The 19,174-nt window shown below is 33.8% G+C and overlaps 1 protein-coding gene across 2 annotated transcripts in view; it reads right to left on the bottom strand.

Annotated features, from left to right (window-relative positions):
- Positions 1 to 19,174, bottom strand: part of LOC145252637 (constitutive coactivator of PPAR-gamma-like protein 1 homolog) — a 93,502-nt gene that overhangs the window by 54,236 nt on the left and 20,092 nt on the right. For both annotated transcript variants that reach the window (XM_080112370.1, XM_080112371.1), the window contains exon 2: positions 6,056 to 6,138. In XM_080112370.1, the coding sequence (XP_079968496.1) occupies positions 6,056 to 6,138 (83 nt within the window). The remainder of the gene's footprint in view (positions 1 to 6,055; positions 6,139 to 19,174) is intronic.

Here is a 19,174-nt window from a genome sequence, read left to right as displayed (position 1 = left end):
TTCTATTAAAAAAGTGAAAGAAATTCTTTCACATTTTATTATCAGTTTTAAGTTTCAGCCTCCCTTTCTTTGTTCATAAAAATCAATTTGTATACATGATTGCCACTGATTATTGAATAACGTTTGCAAGACGATAGCAAACTGGCAGAGCGAGTATGACAAAGCAAAGTTAATTTCAAATGTTACAGTGGAACAATTATTTGATCATAGATTACCCGAACAGAAGCTCATCACAAACAGCTGGAATCTTGTGTTGATAATACATAGCAGTAGTTTGCTTCTTTTTCTTCTTGTTTAGGTTAATAACTTATACATTTTGTGATGAATGCTTAATTTTGTCTTCTTTTTAACTAGCATGGATACCCGGCGTTGCCGGTTCGCCATGAAGTTCGGTTTGGACACACCTACTATACAAAGGATTTTGAGCACTTCCATCGATACTCCCACAACAATTTAAAAACTAAAACAAATAAAAACATGAAAATTTAATCACAAAAAAAAAAAAAAAAAAAAAAAAAGTATGTGACAACCTCACCACCAGATATTTTAACAAAGGGATACGAAGAGAAGCTATTTTCCAGATATTGAGCACTTTTTGTTGCCCGTGCGCTAAAACCCATTCCCACCAAGAAAATTAACTAAAACAACTTTCCTTTCAATCAAAATATCAGCGAATGCCTGTATGACCAAAAAAAAGTTGTGGCAGCCAGGCTGAAACATGAGACATAAAAGAGGAAAGGGAAAAAAAGTTACTGACCAACAGGTTTCCAACACGGCCACCAATACTTATGATGTTGCAAAATAAGGTTTTTAAACATAGTTTTAGTTAATTAAATGTGTGTGACTTGCAAAAACAGCGCAGTAAAATAGGATCCCACTTCCAAAAAGTGGTCTAGTTGACCGCCACAGAATTAATCTTTTTTCTAATTTTCACATATTATGCATCCAAGGCATTGCTTTTTCAGATGGTACTGGTTTCAACCTGGTCGAATCTGTCCGACAAAAGTTTTTAGCAGACATACATACAAACACAGACATCTTTCCTTTATATAATAGACTAGCGGGGGGTACCCGGCGATACCCGGGTGACTTGAGGTAAATCAAAACTCCGGGGTGGGGGGTGTTAAATAAAAAAAAAAAATGTTTTGGTAAGTGAGTATGAGGTTCAAACCCGTACCCTTGAGTTGGAAATTAATGTATGAAAAAAAAAAAAAAAAAAAAAAAAAAAAACTGTGACGTTAATCATTGGGCCACCGCGACGTACAACGTAGACAGGTTTCAATTTATTTATTTAACTATAAAAACAGGCGTGCGCAATAAAAGTTAACTCTGCTGCTTCCATTTGACCTAATTAAGAAGGTCAAATAGAAGTCACGCAGCGTTTGGGTTTGTTTACTCAAATTTGACTGTTTTTTCCCCTCCCAACAGATGTTGGGGAGGGGAAAGCGGTACTTGTGCATTTAACGAACCAGACGTAAGTCAGCATTTGCTCGGCTTTGTCCGACGCATGACGTCAACAGCCGGATATAACCGAGCGTTGCCGATTAAGCAGACGAGAATTGCGCTATCAATTGGAAGAGTGTCACAACTCAAGAAACGCTTATTTGAAGAGAGTTAAAAAAAAAAAAAAAAAAAAAAAAAATTGTTTTAAAAAGATAACTGACGAAATAATAATGAATATTACAAACCTTGCGGAACAGCTCTAGACCCCAGAGGCTGTACTAAACTTTTGCCAGCAACGGAAATTGTTGGCAGAAGAGAACAGGTGTTTACATTTTGGCCAGGATTGAGTACTTGCAAAGAGAACAAGCCTTTCCGACGGTTATGGTTGGAGGTGTAGAAGTGTAACATGTCATCGATGGACCTTCATTAGGATTGGGACCTTCTTCTCAAAATCCCGACTAACCATCGCATGCATAATACAAATAATATACTTATGGGCGTTCGAGATGGCATCTACAAAAAATCTCCATCGCGAATGTGGGTTACGTTCTCGCCACACAATTGTGGATTGGAAAATTTTCCAGCGTGATATATGCAGGGACTATTTTCTTAGGAATCCCAGGCAGATTGGAGGCCCAGGCCATACGGTAGAAATCGACGAGTCCGTTTTTAACCGCAGAAAACATAACGTCGGCAGACCTCTGACACCGGTGGTCTGGGTCTTCGGTGGATATGACCCCGCCGAAAAGGAAGGTTTCTTGGTCACTGTACCAAATAGGAACGCCGAAACCCTCCTTCCACTAATAAAAAGAAATCCTTGTTTCTGGCAAAAAAAAAAAAAAAAAAAAAAAAGAAAGTCCTTGTTTCTGGTGAAAAAAAAAAATGTACAAATAAATAATCCGTGTTCTGCCCCCCCCCCAAATGCTTTTTATTGCCCCTTTTTTAGGCTTTTCCCATTTATTTGACAAAGAGTTGCAAAAAAAAAATAAAAAAAAAAAAAAAAAAATAACTTTTACGTTTTTAAGACATAGACAATATGTTTTTTTACGTTAAAATTAAAAAAAAAAAAAAAAAAACATTTCAGACAAAAAAAAAAAAAGATTCCTATTTAACAAAAAAAACTTGTTTTATATGTATTTATTTTGAAAACAGAAAACAATTCCAAACAATAATAATAAAAAAAACAAATGAACGGTGGGTTTTTGCTTTTTACTTATTTAATTTTTTTTATGTTTCTACATTTTACAATTTCATTGTACAGTTATTTTGTTGTAACGTTTTTATTTTATTGCCAACGCTCGGTTTTATCCGGCTGTTGACGTCATGCGCCAGACAAAGCCGAGCAAATGCTGAGTTACGTCTGGTTTGTTAAATGCACAAGTACAATTAAATCTAGACAATTGGGAGCTGCTTTCCCAGCTCCCAACTGTCCAGATTTAATAGCAACTGTCTGATATACAAGATTGATCAAGGCTGATTGCTTCTGGATGTTTTTCCCGGCGCAATGCCGAGAATACGTCCGTTTGAGTTTAGTTTCACTTTATTTATACTAAAAAGCCCAATCAACATGCGAGAAGCCAAAATGGCAATAATTTTGTAAAAATCGACGTAAATAAATCTAGACGTGACGTGCTTTCCCAAATCCTAGATATTATTATATAGGACCTATATAAACAGTTGTAAGCGATCGTAACGAACCCGGGAGCGTGTGCGAAAGAAGCCTTTGCGGGACATACACGAAATGGTCACACACATTTTGCCTTTTATATATATATATAGACTAGCGGGGGTACCTGGCGTTGCCCGGGTGTTTGGAGGTGTAAAAAAAGAAAAAAAGTTTTTGTACGTAGGTAGGAGGTAGGCTCGAACCTGAAGCCTTGAGGCGAAGGTGAAAAAAAGCATGATAACTTACCGTGACACTATGAGGACAGCAGAAGTGAGAATCATTGAAATTAACGATTAAAAAGTTAAGTGAATGAGTTCACACATGTGCGTAAATTTAATGAGAAAGAAGTACATAGAAGCTAGAAGTAACGTTAAGAAAGAAATAGCGACAGCTAAGAGGGAATTTACGGAAACCACTAAAAAACGCATCGAAGCACAAAAACTAGAACTCGTGACTTCTGGAAAATCTACAACAGTGTAGTAAATAATGGGCAATCAACAATTCCCCCACTAACCAACAATCACGAGGTTCTTTGCTCAGCAACCGAGAAGGCTAACATGCTTGCCAGTCGGTTTGCCTCAAACTCCACACTGGACCCTCTAAACCACCCCCTACCTCAATTTCCTATGCGGACAGACGCCACGCTAGACGATCTGATAATCACCCCTGCTCAGGTGCATGCTATCATAAAAAACCTTGACACTTCCAAAGCATGTGGATCCGACCTCATCGCAGCTGTGCTATTAAAAAAGTGCTCAGCCGAAGTAGCTCCAGTTCTCTCCAAACTCTACAACAAATGCCTTAATGAATCTTGCTTTCCGGGCTGTTGGAAAACTGCTTCTGTGGTACCAGTATTCAAGAATTCTGGCGAAAGAACTGACCCATTAAATTATCGCCCTATTAGCCTCCTCCCACTTTTTGCCAAAATATTTGAGACCTTAATTAACCATGCTCTAGTCCAGCACCTTACAGATGCTAAACTTCTGACCGACCAACAATATGGATTTAGACAAGCCCGTTCCACGGCAGACATCCTCACTGTAATCTCTGAACGCATATACCATTCACTGGACAAAGCGGGAGAGGGCAGAGCGGTAGCTCTAGATATATCTAAGGCTTTTGACAGGGTATGGCATGAGGGTCTCCTCAGGAAGATTAGATCTTATGGTATCACTGGTAGAATACTTAACATAATTAAATCCTTCTTAGATAAGAGAAAAATCCAGGTTGTCCTCGACGGTCGTACATCTAAACAATGATATAAATGCGGGAGTGCCTCAGGGATCTATCCTTGGACCTCTGCTGTTCCTGATATTCATAAATGATCTCCCCGACAAAATTATCTCTGAGATGGGTATATATGCTGATGACACCACACTCTATAGCAGGCACGACAGGAAAACAAATGAACATATATCCAAAGTAATGGCAGAAACACTAGAGGATGACCTCCAATCAGTAGTGGAATGGGGACAAAAATGGATGGTAACGTTCAATGCCGCCAAGACAAAACTGGTTTCATTCAATAATTACAAGAAACCTTCTCTACCACCTACAGCAATGGTCACCGACTCTTTATCTGAGAGTATGTCTCTCAAGCTCCTTGGCCTAACGTTCACAGGAAACATGAGTTGGAACAATTACATCGAGGGCATTGCCAGGGCCGCTGCGAGGAAGGTGGGCTCTCTACCGTGCTAGAAAACTTCTAACACCCGAAAGTATCCTGTACTTCTATAAGGCCACTATTCGCCCATGTATGGAGTATTGCTGTCATATTTGGGCCGGTGCATCGGCTACTAGTCTCTCGCTCCTTGACAGGGTTCAAAAGAGAGTCGCAAATCTGATAGGCCCTAAACTGGCATCTAAACTTCAGCCTCTGTCTCATCGTTGAAACGTTGCATCCCTCTGCCTGTTCTACAAGTATTATAATGGTGAATGCTCTGAAGAACTGCAAGCACTTGTGCCCCCACGACGTGAACACCCTCGACAGACCCGACAAGCTGCAAAATCCCACCCCCACACTGTAGAGATCCCTAGATGTAAAAGATCTTTCTACTTCAGTAGTTTCTTTCCCAGAACTGCCAGACTTTGGAATTCTATTCCAGGTTACTGCTTCCCCAACTGTACTGACATGCATAAGTTCAAGTGCAACGTGAACCAACATCTCGCTGCCCTAATCCCTACATAGTATCCCAGTAGATGTTTCCCCTGATAGTAGCCCCCTACACCAAAGTGGCAATGTGCCTTGTTTGGGGTGAAAATGTAATAAAAAAAAAAAAAAAGGTCAAACATTACATCCCAGGAGAATGAAATACCGCACTTAACTTTGGCTGCGAGCCAGTTTTTTTTATTTTGTTTCCCCAAGATGCTGGGGGAAAACCAGCTCTCCATAAAAAGGGGAGTATCCAAATGAATAGCAATTATCTGATATGACAGGTTTTCCCCCTGCATTGATCAAAGCTCATTGCTTTTGGACGTCCCTGGCAGGAAAGCCAACTGACTTTATTTCAATTAGTTTCACTTCATTTCTACTAAAAAGCCAAACATGCGGGACCATGTGATAGCATGAATTTTATAAAATAAAAGTCGCTCAAATAAAAGATAGACACTGTCTCCTTTCGTAAATTGGAGATATTATAATCCAGGGAGTATATAAAAAGTTCTAAGACAACTGCCCCGAATATGACTATTCTTTTTCACGGTTCAGAAAGAGAAAAATTTTATGAACTCATCCACTATGGGTCATTAGCGATTTCCTGTCTGTGACGAAGTATGTTGACATGTAGCTTTAATTCCGATCTGAATTTGCGATGGAATTTTTTACTTTTCTGCCTAATCTAACCCAAGGCGTAAAATACCGTTTTTACCATTTTTTTAATACCCAAATCACTATTGCTACACAAAGATGCAGAAATCGAAAAATAAAATGAAAATGTTTTATTATACCTTTGTAGGTTTTCCCTCAGTTGCCTTAGAAACTTCATCCTTAAAAAACTCAACAAGGTCTTCATCAGAAAGAATGTGATTTCCTGAAGTTTAGAAAGAGAAAAGAATTATTAAAAGATGGAAGATATCAACATTTCGAATGAAAATAATCTCAAGTTCAAAACATCAATTTCACACAAAAAAACTGAAGTCATGGATAAAATATGGTTGGAATGAAATTTTAGATATCTCAATTTTTCACTATATAAGTCTTTAGATGCTGGAAGATATTTTTATTCTGATAGCTTCTTTCCTCTAACGACTTACCTTTGGAATCCCCTTCTCATTTCTCCTACAGCACTAATGTGCAGAAAACCAAATGTAATGTAAACAAACATCTTGCTGCAAATTGCCTCTATAAATCTGATCCCTATCATAACACTTGTTTAAGGTTCAATGCCAAAATGTCTTATTTGGAGTAATTAAAAAAAAAAAAAAATTTAGGCAGGGTCTAACTTACAGAACAAGGAGGTGGTGAAATTTTTAAACAGAAATTTCAGGACAGGCCCGTGTATTGGCTGGAATTACTAAAAAGAAAATATTTTATAAATAATTATTAAAAAAAAAAAAAATTCTTTTTCAAGAATGAAGTCTCAGAGGATCTGCCTTTATGTCAGGTTTTTTTGTGGTGCTAAAAGCAAACAAAACTTACCCCCTCCCCCTACAACTTCCACCATTAGGACGCTAGTCTAGTTAGTATCAAATCATACAGTTAGGTAGGATGTAGTTATGTTAACTCAATCTGTGTTGCTTAGCTTTGGTGATCTGACAAGAACTAATATTTCAATGCAATTTTGTCAGCAAAATATTTAAGTAAATCACAAGTTGGTAGAAAATATTTGTTCAAGTCTGCATTAAAAAAAAAAAAAAAAAAAAACATTTTAAAGAATTCAGATTCTAAGTTTTATGACTCTTCTCAACAGATATGATATACAAAAATATACATTACATATAATTTCTAATTGCTTATGTCTATAATTGTATACTTCTGCTCATAATTCTGGAAAGGAGTACCAGAAAAATTAATACCAAATTGGGAATCAGCAGGAGAACTAGATAAAATATGCTTTGCTCCACAAAATTGATCATAATCCTCTAGAATAGAAGTCAGCAACCTTTAAGCTGAGGGTTACATCTGGCCATGCTGGTATACAATTTTTATCCAGGACAACTCTTAGACACTAAATAATCAACTAGCATTGATTACAAATCTCACAGTTCACTTTAAAGGTAAAGTATCATTAAGCGTAATTGAAATAATATGAATAAATATATCGACTTATGTTCCACTGCCAAAGAAAAGTTTCAACTTGAGTTAATTGAAGATTTGCATTGAACATCCAAAACCACACATTACCTTCTTGTAAATAAAAGAATATATTTTTATCAGAAATACAAGAGCTTTGTTATGTTTCTTTGAATCGAGTAAACTTGAATTTCAGGTGTATTTTTTTTTTCTTTTCAATTTCTACATGTAAATTATCTCGTCCACTTAGTGTTTCTCTAAAGTTCTGAGACATACTTCACTACTAGACAAACACAGGAGTTGAATCTGATCTTGTTGACCAATATACGAAAAATCATTGATGGCAATCACTGTTACAACCAATGACACAATACCAGGGATGACATATATCACATTTTGGCTGCTTACATTTCATGAATTTTTTTTATATTTTAATCGTAATTCATGTATTCATAGTGCAAATTTTATTTTAATTATAATTTTTTATGACCTTTATAGATTGGATATTTTTAACTTTTATTTATTATCTTCTACTATATAAAGGAGAGATGTCTATTAGTGTTAATGTATGTGTGTGTGTGTGTAGGTCTTACTAAAACTTTCAAAATATGAAGTGGGTAAGAATGATTCTGGTACTGTCTTAAAGAACAAGTACCGACGCATAATCTGTGAAATTTAGAACAAAATATTCATTTTTTTCTATTTTAATAATCACAGAATTTGATAAGGTGTAACATAAAATCGTCTCTTTCTAAATGATTCCAGTATCTACGCATGCGCGAACCACTTCACCTCTCGGATGTGGACTACATAAATTTGCAATGTCATGGTATGACCGTTACTGTGGTCCAACGGGTTGGAACATTGAGAAATATTTGGTTTTGCATTTGTGTTCACCTTACGGTGAACATTTCATTATTTTGTTTTTAACACTTTTGAAAATGTTTATTTCGGTAAGCTTAAACAAGGCTAAAAGATTCTTTTATATATTTTTTTGTTTTGTACTTAGTATTATTTACTTGGCTCAAAGCAAAAAAATTAAAAGGGATTTTTTTTTTTATCAGCTGTTTATTTAGATGAGATGAGTTAAAAACCAGATTAACTATTAAATGCATGACCATCACTTGCATAAATCACTTTTTTTTTTTTTTTTTTTTTTTAAATCGTAACTGCTTAAACTTTTTCTTGCTCACATGCCTCTATTTCGAATTCGTAGCAGTGAGCCAACATCAGGACATTTTTCAAACTGATTAAAACAAAAATCATTTAGCAAGTGCAGTCAAACGTAACTTAATTTTCTTTTTTAAATAGCCTGGGCAACACTGGGTAGCCCTGCTAGTTTAATATAAGAGGCAAATTTACAGGTTTTTTTTAAATTTTTATAAATCTTGGACTTTAGTATGGACTTAGTATATGCAATTTATTTGCATTAATTTTGCTTCATTTTAAACAAGAAAGCTTTCTAAAAATTTTTTCAAGATCTGCATCTACAGAATCAAGTTAAACATTCCAATGCCTAAATCCTAAAGTCTGTTGTCCATCTTGTTGCCGTGATGTATTAGATGGTTTGGACATACTAGTTGCCAGAGAGGGGAGGGACTTAATTTGCAATGTAATCCTCCCTATTTCACTGTCTAGGCAGCACAAAAATATTGGTGAGCTGCTGAAAATGTGAGAAACAACCATTAGGGAGGGTTTGACGCCTTTGATGATGGAATCACGACTGGTAAACCATTTTGTGAGATTTTGTTCGGGGTCACCATTGTTTGAGATGTGGTGCACACAAAAGAAACTGGTTCAACCTTACAAGAGTGAACATTGTTGTAACAAAAGATGCTAGTGGCAAACAAAAAAAATTGCAGAAATTACTGCAACTTTCTCAATCGGAGTACCATGGTCAAGAGACACAAAAACAAGGAGCTTATTTAACAAAGTTATGATTTGTAAATATATTTTTATAAATTATCATAATCATCCAATTTTGGTATTTAAGGTTGTGTGAGTGTTCTGGTCATCACTAGATAACGTCTCACACTTGTTCTCTATGCAGCCTGATCCAAAGGGTTGATGCCAGTCATGTTACAGGCAGTCAAGTCACTACATAGAGGCAAGATGTTCCTTGGTCTTGTGTTATTGAGTTGATGCAAAAGATGCCACGCTGTACATAGCTAAGCCACCTGAATACTTAGAAAATACTGATTATCACTTCAAACAGTGATGCTGTAGTTGGTTTTGTGATTAAGAAAAGAACAAGACTGGACAAAAAATGATTAGAATTGTGAAAAAAATATTCCTCTTTCACAAAAAAAAGAAAAAGAAAAAAAAAGAAAAAAAAAAGATTTATTCATACATAAACTGAGTTGACAAAGTGTTTTTAATTATTCTGTGGCTCCACTTAATAAATATACACACACACACAATAGTATCTCCGTATTCTACCATAATTCGTTCCAAACATTTGTTTGAACACCAATATGTTAGACGACCGAAATGATATTTCCCCTTTAAATTAACTAAAGTAGAATTGGTTTCAGGGTTTAAAAGTCCCTATTTATCTGCAAACTGATGATTTAATACAATTGCAGACTAACAAACATATAAAGATGATTACAATACTAAACAGTACACCTGCACTAAGAGAATAAAATGAAATTCCAATTCAACCGTCTTTATTTCTTACCTTTCAATGATCACCTAATGCTGCAATTGAATAGATAAAGAGGCAGAGAGGAATAGGAAGGTTACTGCATGAAAGAAGAATCCGCTTCCATCAAAACAGAAGGCAAATTGTAATCTTTTAAAATAATTTTTGTGCAATTAACGCGCGTTGTTCCAGGGTAAGTCTGCTTTGTTCATGTTGCATCAAGCTCTGGTCGCTACTGATTTTTTCCCCTTGATTTTTGGACACCTCGTGGTCCTCTGTCATACAATGCTAAAAGGAGTCGACTAATCGAATTGTAGGGATCTGTTGCTGTACTGGTATGCTAAAAATAACTTGGTCACTGTCTAGACAGTCGAATGAGTTTTTATGGCAGAGTTCTAAAAATAAATTTCATTGCAAAGTTCAGACTCACATGGTGATGTTGTCTAGATGGGGCTGGGAAGGGAGTCGTTACACCACACTTAAAAAATATCATGCATCAAACTGTCGATCTGATCCGACCAGCATAAATCACAACGTTCAATTGAGGAACAGCATTGCTTGTTTACATTCGAAACGAAGCCAATGGTTTCAACTTCGAAATTTTGTTCGATTACTGAGGCAAGAAAATCTCCAACTATTGGTATGAACACAGAGTTATTCAATCACAGAAATGTTTAAAACCAGAGGTATTACTATATATATATATATATATATATATATATATATATATATATATATATATATATATATATAGAGAGAGAGAGAGAGAGAGAGAGAGAGAGAGAATCATAAGGATGGTTTTACTTTAATAAGAGATTCTCATTACTTAATAAGGGATACGCATAACTCCTAGCTTATCTCCACCCACCCCATTAACATTCAATTAGGCACGGCCAAAACGGAAAGAGAGAGGAAGTAATTTCGGCAGAGTATTTAAAAATCTACTAAAAATCAAGTAATTATCCAATCAATATGAAATTTTCACTGATTATTAAGTTAAGAATGAACTTTATAATGGTGTACTTTTTTTTTTTTTTTTGCCTACAACCCCCCCCCCTTTATTTGTGGTTACAAATATGCTTACAATAATCAGCCAAAACTGAGCAAACTATATTGTATTGTGGAGAGGGTTAGGATTGTAGTTATAAAAAAAAAAAAAAAAAAAAAACTGCACATATCAGATTTTAAGGTTGAAAATCCGAATTTTGAATGTTTAATTTTTCATCTTTTGTGTTTGGAAGTGTGAAATTCATTGAATATGTTAATAATTATCTTTCAGATCAGCAAAAAAAAATATTTTCACGGAAAACACTACTTTTAAATCTTTGAAAAATAAATTAATTTTTTTAGTGCGACAAATATACCATTAAATAGAAATTGTTTTGAAGAATTCATTAAAAAATGAATAACTAACTGCACATTTTGCTAAAAATACGATAATTTGTTTCAGCAATTTGTTGTTATGTAATATTGCCTCACCTATGGTAAACCATAAGGCCTACACACAGTTGTTCATATTTACAAACAGTTGTTATCTCCCCCTTTTCCTTTTTGTTGTGCTTGACTTAGTTTATTGCATCTACTACACTTTTTCGTCCAGAAACACTTGGTCCTAATGGCAAGACGACCAAGCATGATACTAAATGCAGGAGATGTCTCCAACATATACAGCACTTAGCATTCCCAAAATGGTCACCCATCTGGTTCTGGCCAGCCTCATCGTTGTTTAACTTCAGGGGTTATGTAGGCAAAAATACACACACACACGGGAGTCACAGGAAATAGATGTTTTTAAGGAAAAAAAACTGAATATTCAAAAAATTTTATTTACTAAACTATCCCATTATGGAATATTTAAAAGCAAAAAGTTATGTCTGACAAATGATGGCCATGCGTTTCCTGTGACTCACCCTGTGTGTGTGTGTGTGTGTGTATATATATATATTGCCTATGAAAAAAGAATTAAACCCTTATAAAGTTGATTATTTACTTAATCTTCAAAACAAACATTAAAAATACATGGAAATTTACAGGACTAAATGAACTTATTTTGTCTTATAAAGGTTACCATAGTTTCTCCCAAACTATCATTAAATCTCGGATTCTTTAATTTCGCCACACAAATTCTACAGAGCGAGATAACTGATGGAATTATTTGAAATTCAGGTCCTTATGTTATAATATTTTGGCATATTTTTATAGCAAATCCTAAATCTTATTTAGAAAAAAAAAAAAAATTGGTTACAAAAACAGACATGTTTTTTTTTGGGGGGAAAATTTAAAATTCTATTAAAAATAGCAGAAAAAGTTTTATATTATTCTGCTTTTCATATGATAAAAATTTGGGCTTTTATTTTTCTGGGGGGAAAAATAAGTTGCTCAAGAATAATGGATTTTAATTTGTTAAAAAAAATAATTTTTTTTAAAAAAAACTTGCTTTTTCTTCCATTTTTTGGCCATGCCTACATTCATTCTTAAAAAAACAATTTCTATGAAAGTTTGCTCATCATTATCACAAAACTAGCAGGCTATCCAGTGTTACCCGGTCGTAAAATACACATAAATATTATATTTTAATTCATGCAGATTTCTTATTTATTATTAAAGAGACGATTCTCTTGATTATTATCCAATATATAGTAATAATTTCAAAAGTAATAAAAAGATATGACTTGGGTACCATCCACTAGAATCAAAACCAGAACGTTTAGTGCTCCAACTTTAGTCGTTATTTACCTCTTTGTGTCGTTATCTGAGCTACCGACAGATGGATATGAAAAATACAAATTTAAGCAACTTTGAGCTATGAATATTAAATTTTGCACATGTAACAGCAGGAGTAATGTTTTATTCAACTTACTCAGCCAAGGTCAACTGTTTTGTTTTCAATTTTGACCCATTAGCAGCTAATTTTGCTAAAAACCAAATTGTCCAACAGGTCCAAATACCCTATATATCAAATTTCAACTTTGTAGACTAAATATTCACAGGAGTTTGGTAGAGACACATTTCTGTGTGCTATGATGTTTTTATCTTTAATTTTACGCAATTACGCAGAATGTAGAAACTATGCATACATAGAATTTAGTGTAATAGTGAAATGGAACAAATCATTTAAGAAATAAAAATGAATAAATAATTAACGCTTATTTTAGTTAACCTTTATGTAGTTGCTCGCATATCTATGACCGAGTATATTAAGAAGTTCGTTTTAATATCTTTTCAATAGAAAAAGTAGGGTTTTGATATAAATGTCAGAGTGAGGAAAAAAAAAAAAAAAAAAAAAAAACTTATAGCTATATAGATTAAATTGCTCAGGTCCAACAAAAGACAACTATTATCTCTGATAAAAGAAGTTACAATTGAAAAAAGAAAAGAATTTACAAACAAATAGCCAACAAAAATGGAGATAAGATTGGTGGAAATATCCTTTCCCATCCAAATGGAAATGGATTTCTGACAACTTAGCGTATAATTCACATTTCTAATCATTAAATAATTAAAATTATCAAATAGAGTTCTCTTTATATCAAAACAGATGATATACGAGTTCTTTTGTTTTTAAAGTTGGCAAAAAATCTCCAGTAAACTTGAAAACAGGTTGCAACAGGTTGAGTCATCTCCTCTATCAGTGGTCAGAGCTCAGTGCAGCTAACCCACAGCCCCTTACTCCCCACAGTTGGAACTAATGTGAAAAGAATGAGAAGGCCGATAAGTTAACATAATTTGAAAATCAAATTGGCAGGTGAGATTCAAGCACAAGAAGTGTAACAGTACGACCGTCGTTATGGTTATAATAAGCCAATGAATTAACACTGTCAATATTTTAGCAGGATCAAAATAGAGAATAAAGAGAAAATATTACGTTGTACAAGTTTTAGTAATTTATGAGATGAAGTGATGAGCCAGAATTGACACACTTCTCAGATGTTTGGGCATTTTTTATTTTTTAAAAACGACTCTGGAGTGGAATCTGATTTTCGTTTCAGCTAACTCCCCACATCTATCCAAAATTTATCTCATGAACAAACTGATATCTTTATATTGGTCATCATGATAATAACATTGGATATATACTTTACAGATTCAAAACTACACTTGATGGAAGTATATTGGTTGTGTATTCCTGTCTCAACAAAGGCGATTGGACCTGGTGGTTTCTAACAGAAGTTAGACTACTTGGTAGGTGGCCAAACACAGGACCAGTGAATAATTCTATCTTTCGTAGATTATCTTAGTGGATTTATTTGAACTCCCATGTGTAAAGATTATCACAAGCAGCCTTCTTTAGAGCTGGAATCTGTCTGAGGGTCAATTGAGCCCTACAAACTTTTTTTTTTTTTTTTTACACTATTAATTTATTAAATCTATTTGACACACAATCACTGACCAGTTGGTTGCATCACACGTTTCTAGATCTTTAATTTTCGTTCCCTTTTTTCCTCCGCTTTCTCAGTAGCCCCCTCCTCTCTAATAACAACAGCATCAGTTCAGGACAGATCCCCAAGGGACAACATTAATACTGGCAACCCAGTTTATTATTATCTTGAAGCAGATTATATTTCTATTTACTTGCCTTGCCATAAGCACAGAGTTGGGGACAAGATTAGTTTTTAATGTGGAAAAAAAAAAAAAAAAAATCTAGTTTTGCCCAAAAGGGACTCTAAATCAGAACAAAAATAAAACATGCTTCAGTCTAGAAGAACCGTTGTCCTAATTGACCAAAGACAGGAAGAGAATAAGTGTAGTATTAGAACAGATGTTACATTTTGCTTCTAACAAAAAGTCATGGTTATGTTTTCATCTGTTTTTAGGTTAAATATTTGCTCTTCTCCACATAGGGAGAAAGATACCTTTATTTCATCTTGAAAGCCTATCTTCGTTTTTCTGTAATACTCAAGCATCTGTTTATTTTATTGCTAAACAATAACTACCAGAACTATCTGGCATTGCACTTGATTTCGATAAATTACAAAACTAGAACAAAATTAAATGTAAACAATATGCTTAATACAGAAATGTTTAAGTTCATCTGAGGACAAAATTAGAGTAAAAATACTTATGCATCTGGTGAGATCCATGATCTTTGTAAATATGATGCATTAACTAATTGAGCTACCAAAGTAATTAGGAAATGGCGATACTATTAACTAGATAAAGAACAGGTGGTTGCTTCTAATTAACCTAGAGTTGAAAGAGTCAAACACCGAGTCTTGAAAATTGTTTATTAAATTTGTGCCTGATGTTATGGATAGCAGTGGTAGGACTTCTAGTGTAAGGGTGAAAGACCCTCTACTTTCCTTTATTTATGACTAGTGGGTGGGTGGGTGCCAAGCGTTGCCCATACGCTGGACCCCTTCCAAATCAAAACAACCCCAGCCCAATCAAAATAGCAGAGAGTGGCCGTTCATGTGACAGAAAAAAAAAAAAAAAAAAAAAAATCGCGATAACTGAGTTCAAACGTGAAACATGGAAGAAGGCAAACACTTGTGGCCAAATGTTTTTACCCACACAACCATGAGTGCTTATGATGTCATAGTGCTACAAAATAAGCATTTTAAACAGTTTTAGTTTAATATGCGTGCGTGACTTTCCGGTCTATTGCAATGACTGTTACTTTACAGTCTGTACTGGAAATAAGTAGAATTTTTTAAAACCGAAATAAACATTTTTATGCTTTAAAAATAATTACTTATGGCTTATTGTGATATTAAAAGTAAAAGTAAAAAAAAAAAAAAAAAAAAAAAAATGTGATTTATCTAAACCTCGAAATAAGAAAAAAGTTGTTTTAATTTAATTAACCGTCGATAAAAATGCCAAATTAATATAACATATTAAAAAAAAACATTTTTAAAATTTTTTAACCCTGTTTAAATGCAAAAGAATGTAAATCAAAGTTTTTTGTTTTTGTTTTGATTAAAGAATTGGATTGGAATTTTTGTTTCTTCTAAAAAGGTGGCTACAAAGTTGGTGTTCATTTTAAGTTAAAAAAAAATATAGAAAAGTGATCCCCACTTTTTGAAACTATAATTTCTTTATATCTTGGAAACTACTAGTTTTCTGGAATTTTATTTGTTTTCAGCACCCTTGAAAACCTATAATAGTGGTAATTTTAAAGAATTTTTTGTGGGTGGAAAGATACTGCACCTTTACCAATGTTTCAATCAGTCATTTGATTTCCTAGTTTTGCATATGAATTATGAAATATCCAATATTTCCCCCAACCCCCTGGCAATGATAGAGGGGAGACTAAAACTTGCTATGGTTTCAAATGATCTGAAATAACAGCAAGGAGAGACTTGATTCCAAATATTTCTCATAAGTTATATATCCTCTCTTGGGTTTTCATACATAAAGTAAATTTCACAGTGTATAAGGATTATTTGATACTGGAGATATTCATAATTGTACACTATTTCCAAAAGAGGGGAGATATAACATATGAGAAATACTTAGAATCAAGTCTCCTCTTGCTGCTATTTCAGATCATTTGAAACCATAGCAGCAAGTTTTAGTCGCCCTTCCATCAAGGCTAGAGGTTTTGGGGAAAATATATATATTTAAAGAGTGCAAATGTAACTGCATCTATCAGAACAAAAACAAACTTAGAATGCTTTACATTTACAGAAATTATACAAAATTATTAGTTGTAAAAATTGGCAAGAATTGAAGACCAATTACAAATAAGTGGATTGTAATTGAAACTAGGCTATATTGGGTTTAACATTTTTATGTTATAAACTGTTTTTATGATTTATTAGCACAAAGAAAACATTAAAATCAGGCAAGCCTAATATTTCATAGAAGACTTGGTATAGCTTGGGTCCTTATGACTGTTTTTCCAGGGAAGGGGCTAAAAAGGGATAAGATATGTTGAGATTAGAAGGCATACAAAGATGAATGGGATAATTAGTAAAGCTATTGCAATTACAAGGGAAAATTGGAAAAATTAGGTATTTTTACTTTTGAAAAGAATAAAAGTGAAACTTTCAAAATAATAGTTTCAGTTTCAAACACAGAAACACAAAATTTCTATTAGTTATAGAATTGAAGTTTTTGGTGGCAACGATTTTTACAATAAGAAGAAAAAAAAAGAGTTAATGAATTTAACTGTTAGATTTTTTAAGTCAGCTGTATAAAAACAAAAAATTGTTTGCATATAGCAATTGCAGGTGTGAGTATAGACATAACCTAAATGATCAAAGAATGGAATTTGTGTACTACAGATAAGAACCTTTTTAATATGAAACATTTGATATTTATATTCAGACAACCAGTGTATACATGTTTTTCTAATGCTCACTCGATTCGTGTACATGCACACACCGGAGGGAGGAGGATATGGTGAATGAAGATATACTACACTGACCCACAAAGGAGCAAGTAATGATCGATAGGATGTGATGAACCTCCACCTGCAAAGAGGGAGTTTAGATTAACAGTACAGCTAGTACACTAGCCGCCCCCAAATAATCAAGGAATGAACACATACTATAGTGTCCCTCAAAAGGAGGTAATAACTGGGAGGTTTTCCCATAAGGTAAAAAGATAATGCTTGTGAATATGGTATCATAGAGATGGAAGTAGTAAGCCCAAAGTTCACTTTCTATTCTCCTTAAAGGTTAAGATCTTTTAAAAATCATTTTATTCTAAATAACCACACAGAATAAAGCCGTGTGTGGTCACCCACTAGTTAACCTTGTGTCTCATCAACTATTTCAAATTCTCTTTCCCGACCAATCATGGCTTAACATCTTTGCTCTCTGGCACAATAAAAAGTCTTTAATTATTAACCTTACACCGGAATCCAATGAACAAGTTTGAAAGCTGCACTTAAACTGACTTAAGTTTCTCTCACAGAAAGCTACTTAACTACATGTAACTAAGAGTTCACAATAAAACAAATGTTAATGAGTCAATAAAAGCTATAAAATCCATCACAACGATTTTATTTAATGTTTTCAATCAGACAAGATTGCTTTTGGAGCTCAGTCAGAAAAACAAAAAATGTTTCAATAGATTTTACCAATTTAAAATTATTCTTTTAAGTTTAATTCAAGAAACCTAATTTCAATTATTTTTCTGACTTGGATGACCCTTCCCAATAGTTTCTTTTGAAAATGAATAAACTATATAAAAGTTGAATTTCTAGCAGCAGGACTCTGGAGTGTGAGCCCAGCCTAAAATTTCAGGAATTGGATATATTTGTACTAGAAACTACAACTCTTTATCATGATTAACTTTTTTTTTTAAATTTAAGTTCCTTACAGTTGGTTTAAAAACAAATAGCAAATGTTGAATACAGCCTTGAGAAAAAAAAAATTCTATGATATATAAGAATACTCATCCAAGGAAGGATAAATTAATTTCCTCAACAGAACAGCTTGCACCACTTTTTTTTTTCTCTAATAAAGATTAAAATCATGGTATGCCTAAAATGTTTATTCTAATTTAGATCATATATGATTTTGATTCTAAAAAAATGCCTAACATTTAAGACTTAAGCTTAAAGGTATCTTAAAAAATAAAAACTCAGAAAATCATTAATTAATTGATATCTAATGATCAAATTTAATGCAAATCTGACGTATTTGAATTTTTAATTGGGAGGTTGGGCTCATTATGTGCCCACTTAAACCCCTTTTAAATACTATATAAAAAACCTCCTGAAATTCAAAAAATAATATCTATTGTTAAAACGTCACAAAAATCAGAACTATTTGAGTTTACATAAAGGGCTTCCATCTCCTTTTTATAAAATTACATGCAGCCCACACAATGACCAGTTATTCCTAGCATCTGCGTAACAAAACTCATGATTGGTCAATTTACTATATTAACAAAATGATCTCAATTTTCTCCTGTACAACTTTGGCCATTATAGGCAAACAGCACATGTCCTATGCAAATCTTTAACACTCACCACTTACAGCAACTACTAAAATGTTGCTCTCCAAAAAACGTATACAATTCAATCATATTTACAAATTATTACAATTAATATGACTAAACTTACCCTCAAATACATAATCCCACACAGTAGCAAACAATTTCATCCTCATGGTATTTAAGTTCTCCCACAAAACCCATGAACACAGCATGATATAATTTATAGCAATACTTTTCACCTTAGCACCGATCCTTGTTTGATTTCTAAACTAATAGCGTTTCTTACATATTAGGTTAGACA

This window comes from Euprymna scolopes, chromosome 29 (genome assembly GCF_053919585.1).
Source record: "Euprymna scolopes isolate OS-2025 chromosome 29, ASM5391958v1, whole genome shotgun sequence".
Taxonomy (NCBI): domain Eukaryota; kingdom Metazoa; phylum Mollusca; class Cephalopoda; order Sepiida; family Sepiolidae; genus Euprymna; species Euprymna scolopes.
The sequence above is the reverse complement of the archived record's forward strand: the minus strand, read 5'-3'. Positions and strand labels throughout refer to the sequence as shown.